This window comes from Diabrotica virgifera, chromosome 5, assembly GCF_917563875.1.
Source record: "Diabrotica virgifera virgifera chromosome 5, PGI_DIABVI_V3a".
Lineage (NCBI taxonomy): Eukaryota > Metazoa > Arthropoda > Insecta > Coleoptera > Chrysomelidae > Diabrotica > Diabrotica virgifera.
The window spans coordinates 149208084-149213604 of record NC_065447.1 but is presented as its reverse complement, the minus strand read 5'-3'; the positions used below and the strand labels follow the sequence as shown (position 1 = coordinate 149213604).

Here is a 5521-nt window from a genome sequence, read left to right as displayed (position 1 = left end):
TAGTATCAAGCGGCGCCGCTAGGAGGAGCTTCTCCAACAATGCGTCTCAGAATACTTTAAGAACACTTGGTCATTTTGTACTCTAAACCGAGTAAAGCATGAAAAAGAAAAAGAAAATAATCGTTTTCGTTTTGATTCAATTCGAGTCTCTTGCCATCCTCTGACACGGTGTTTCTGGATCTTTATCCTTTATCAAAGAGGCTATTGCAAGTAGACTGAATTGAATCAACTCGAGACGAAGAAGAACTGCATCTATTAAAATATCTGCAGTATATTGTGGTTAGACTGTCCTCTAACGGGGAATGACAAAATAAATAAAATAAATTTCGACCACGAGTCAGGATTCTGTTAACCGAGATACTATAGTATCAAGCGGCGCCGCTAGGAGGAGCTTCTCCAACAATGCGTCTCAGAATACTTTAAGAACACTTGGTCATTTTGTACTCTAACCGAGTAAAGCATGAAAAAGAAAAAGAAAATAATCGTTTTCGTTTTGATTCAATTCGAGTCTCTTGCCATCCTCTGACACGGTGTTTCTGGATCTTTATCCTTTATCAAAGAGGCTATTGCAAGTAGACTGAATTGAATCAACTCGAGACGAAGAAGAACTGCATCTATTAAAATATCTGCAGTATATTGTGGTTAGACTGTCCTCTAACGGGGAATGACAAAATAAATAAAATAAATTTCGACCACGAGTCAGGATTCTGTTAACCGAGATACTATAGTATCAAGCGGCGCCGCTAGGAGGAGCTTCTCCAACAATGCGTCTCAGAATACTTTAAGAACACTTGGTCATTTTGTACATTTTGTTGGAGAAGCTCCTCCTAGCGGCGCCGCTTGATACTATAGCATCTCGGTTAACAGAATCCTGACTCGTGGTCGAAATTTATTTTATTTATTTTGTCATTCCCCGTTAGAGGACAGTCTAACCACAATATACTGCAGATATTTTAATAGATGCAGTTCTTCTTCGTCTCGAGTTGATTCAATTCAGTCTACTTGCAATAGCCTCTTTGATAAAGGATAAAGATCCAGAAACACCGTGTCAGAGGATGGCAAGAGACTCGAATTGAATCAAAACGAAAACGATTATTTTCTTTTTCTTTTTCATGCTTTACTCGGTTTAGAGTACAAAATGACCAAGTGTTCTTAAAGTATTCTGAGACGCATTGTTGGAGAAGCTCCTCCTAGCGGCGCCGCTTGATACTATAGTATCTCGGTTAACAGAATCCTGACTCGTGGTCGAAATTTATTTTATTTATTTTGTCATTCCCCGTTAGAGGACAGTCTAACCACAATATACTGCAGATATTTTAATAGATGCAGTTCTTCTTCGTCTCGAGTTGATTCAATTCAGTCTACTTGCAATAGCCTCTTTGATAAAGGATAAAGATCCAGAAACACCGTGTCAGAGGATGGCAAGAGACTCGAATTGAATCAAAACGAAAACGATTATTTTCTTTTTCTTTTTCATGCTTTACTCGGTTTAGAGTACAAAATGACCAAGTGTTCTTAAAGTATTCTGAGACGCATTGTTGGAGAAGCTCCTCCTAGCGGCGCCGCTTGATACTATAGTATCTCGGTTAACAGAATCCTGACTCGTGGTCGAAATTTATTTTATTTATTTTGTCATTCCCCGTTAGAGGACAGTCTAACCACAATATACTGCAGATATTTTAATAGATGCAGTTCTTCTTCGTCTCGAGTTGATTCAATTCAGTCTACTTGCAATAGCCTCTTTGATAAAGGATAAAGATCCAGAAACACCGTGTCAGAGGATGGCAAGAGACTCGAATTGAATCAAAACGAAAACGATTATTTTCTTTTTCTTTTTCATGCTTTACTCGGTTTAGAGTACAAAATGACCAAGTGTTCTTAAAGTATTCTGAGACGCATTGTTGGAGAAGCTCCTCCTAGCGGCGCCGCTTGATACTATAGTATCTCGGTTAACAGAATCCTGACTCGTGGTCGAAATTTATTTTATTTATTTTGTCATTCCCCGTTAGAGGACAGTCTAACCACAATATACTGCAGATATTTTAATAGATGCAGTTCTTCTTCGTCTCGAGTTGATTCAATTCAGTCTACTTGCAATAGCCTCTTTGATAAAGGATAAAGATCCAGAAACACCGTGTCAGAGGATGGCAAGAGACTCGAATTGAATCAAAACGAAAACGATTATTTTCTTTTTCTTTTTCATGCTTTACTCGGTTTAGAGTACAAAATGACCAAGTGTTCTTAAAGTATTCTGAGACGCATTGTTGGAGAAGCTCCTCCTAGCGGCGCCGCTTGATACTATAGTATCTCGGTTAACAGAATCCTGACTCGTGGTCGAAATTTATTTTATTTATTTTGTCAAATATAGAAGAAGTGAAAAGAAAAATGAAAAATGTTATTGCACAATTCTATAGAGAAAGAAAAAAATATCGTACGTTAAAAAAGTCGGGAGCCGGCGCCGTATTTATTTCAAAGTGGTTTGCTTATGAAGTCTTGTTGTTTCTTGCGGGCAGGAACAAAGTTAGAAAATGTACTGAAAAAGGAATAACTACAAGTGAGGTACGTATTTTTTTGTTTTATTTGTAATTTTTATACAAAGTTAAAAATTATTTTGCCATGGAACCATTCCTTCGGGTGACATAAAATATTGAGCAAATTCATCTCGAACTTGTTTAGCTTCCAACGTTGAATTACGTGCTTGTTTTTGCAGTGATGCAAACATATTGTTGTTTATTTCGTTTCTCCAAGAACCTGGGATCTGGGATCCTTTCGCCCGTATCTTTGTCTTCTGAATCAAAGGTGCCAGGAGGTGAGTATGACTTTCGGGAATGTAAACTGCTTCTCAGAAAATTATGGAGATATACACATGCAGCAACAACTAATTCCACTCTGTCGGGTTCAAGTAGCATGGGTTTTCTTAATACCCTGAACCTAGCAGACATGATTCCAAAAACGTTCTCAGAAATACGCCTAGCGCGTGACAAGCGGTAATTAAAAATTCGTTTTGAGGAACCTTTCTCTTGAGTGCCAGGGTAAGGTTTCAATAAGTTTGGTGATAGGGGAAAAGCGTCATCTCCTAGAAAAACAAACGGAACAGCTTTTGTTCTTCCTGGCAATGGTTCTAATTCAGGCAAATTGAGCGTGTTTTGATATAACATTTTTTTGAAATGAGTACTGTCAAACACTCCACCGTCGGATATACGACCTTGGCTGCCCACATTAAGATACTTCACCTCATAATTTGCGTTGGCCACAATAAATAACACCACACTGAAGAAGGACTTATAATTATAAAATTCACTGCCACTATGTTTTGGTGCTTGTATCATAATGTGTTTGCCATCCATAACCCCGGCACATTTAGGAAAATTCCAAAGATTAGCGAATTGATGTCCCGTAATAAGCCACTCCTCTCTACTCTGAGGCATCTGAAAAATAAAAAACCGGTAAATTTGTTTAATCAAAACTTCTCTCGCTTTAAATATAATTTGTATTTCATATTAAAAGAGTAAGAAGTAAAAATATATTTTTAATTTTCAGGGTGAAGATGATGGGTCAGACAGCAGTGCAACGGACAGCGGGGAAGTTGAATCGCAAGATTCCAATATAGCAGACGAGTCAGATGCAGTAACTGATTCTTCTTTTATTGTTGGAGAGGCGAACAATGACGTCGACACTCTGAACAAAACTGTTGCTGCTATTACTGAAACACCTACAAAGCCTAATGAAAACAGAACCAGATCTCCAACGCCTTCCACAAGCAGCAATACAAAAAGTAAACAGGGACCTAGGCTCTTTAAAAGTCCAAAAACAATGAAGAAAAGACAAGCTGATGTGACAACTGACGAACGACAGGAAGAGGCATATGTATTGCTGAAGCAGCTACAAAATAAAAAGCCACGTAATCGGTTCCAAATTTTCGGCGAACTAGTTGCCTGTAAAATCGAAAATCTTCAAAATGAAAACGCTAAAAACACGGTAGAGCATTTGATCTCTAATATTTTGTATGACGCATCTATGGGTAAATACGATCGGCCATTTCCATGTTATCAAAGTTGGCATACACCTTCGGCCAATAACAACACAGCAAGATATTATTCAGATAACCAGAACTATTACTCATCCAGTACCAATGATTCTGTAACATCACCAGCCTCAACAACACACACACCTATGCCATCCCCAAATAGCTCTTGTTATAAAACTAACTATCTTCCCCAAACAGAGACAAACAATTCGACACTCTCAAAAGAAAAGCAGCCTTGTAGAAATCTTCAAGAATCATCTATATCTGATGCGATACGTCTGGCCATGTCAGATGCAGGACTTGATGTAAATTACTGATAAAATATTATTTGTTAAAAAGAATATCTCTTTTAATTTTTTAATTAGATTTTTTAAATTTTTTATTTAGAATTTAAATAGAATATCTTGTTAATTTTTTTCTCACACTTCAAAAAATTGGTTTTTATTAAAATTTAATAAAATGTCTACTACTAATTACATTATGTCATTTGATTGAAAAGCTGTATATCTACCGAGGTATCTACTTACCTTAAGTTTATCCTTCAGAACTTCAGCGATTACTTTACATACTTCTGGTATAATTCTACTAATTGATGATACCGAAATTTTGAACAAGTACATCAAGGAATGGTAAGAATCGCCTGTTGCAAGGAATCGCAGTGTGAGCAGTAGTCGTTCCATTGGTGAAATGGCTTGTCTATAATTTGTATCTTCTTTCTGTATTTTGGGGGCAATTTGACATAATAACCATTCAAAATCGGTGCTGGACATTCGTAAAAAATTTTTGACACTACCATTATTTTTATTATTTCCTATGTATACATCGTCTTTTTTTAATACATTGAGTAGATGCATGCCACCATATTCACTTCTATCACAGAGACTTGGTTTCACCCAACATTTGTGCTTTCTTTTTTTCTTTTTTGCCGACAACACTATATAGGCCGCCGCTGCTGCAGCTATTTCATCATCTTGATCCATGTTTACCAACCGCGGTGGAAACACTAAGTTGCTCTCTCTCAGTTATCAGAAACGACCGGAAACAAAAAGTTCTGTCAGTGGAAATAAAAAGTTTACATTTGTTGCTAATAAGTTCCTAAATTTACAAACAAGAAGAAACACAGGCAACAAAAATGTTGCTACATGTTGCTATTTGTTCCTCCGGTGGAAACAATGCTTAAGGTTCGAGCCCTGTGGTATACCATTTTCTTGATTTCTTGTTGAGGAATATACGCCATCTACTCTGACTTGAAACTGTCTATTTTCTAATAAGTTTGATATATATATTTGAGTATATTACCTCTAATTTTCCATTCGCTAAGAGTTTTTAATATTGATAATTTCCACACTGTATCGTAGGCTTTACTAATGTCGAAAAATATTCCGATACAATGTTGTTTAATTGCAAAAGCCTCATGTATTTCCGATTCTACGTCAATAAGATTGTCTACAGTAGAACGATGTTTTCTGAAGCCACTCTGTTCTGGTATAATTA

At 36.8% G+C, this 5521-nt stretch overlaps 1 protein-coding gene across 1 annotated transcript; it reads right to left on the bottom strand.

Annotated features, from left to right (window-relative positions):
- Positions 1–2574: 2574 nt before the first annotated feature.
- LOC126884503 (uncharacterized) lies at positions 2575–5205 on the bottom strand. Its single transcript, XM_050650443.1, has 2 exons — positions 4555–5205; positions 2575–3428 (listed from the first exon to the last, which is right to left on the bottom strand). The coding sequence occupies exons 1-2, from the start codon at positions 5005–5007 to the stop codon at positions 2691–2693; spliced, it is 1191 nt and encodes a 396-aa protein (XP_050506400.1). The 5' UTR covers positions 5008–5205; the 3' UTR covers positions 2575–2690.
- Positions 5206–5521: the final 316 nt, after the last annotated feature.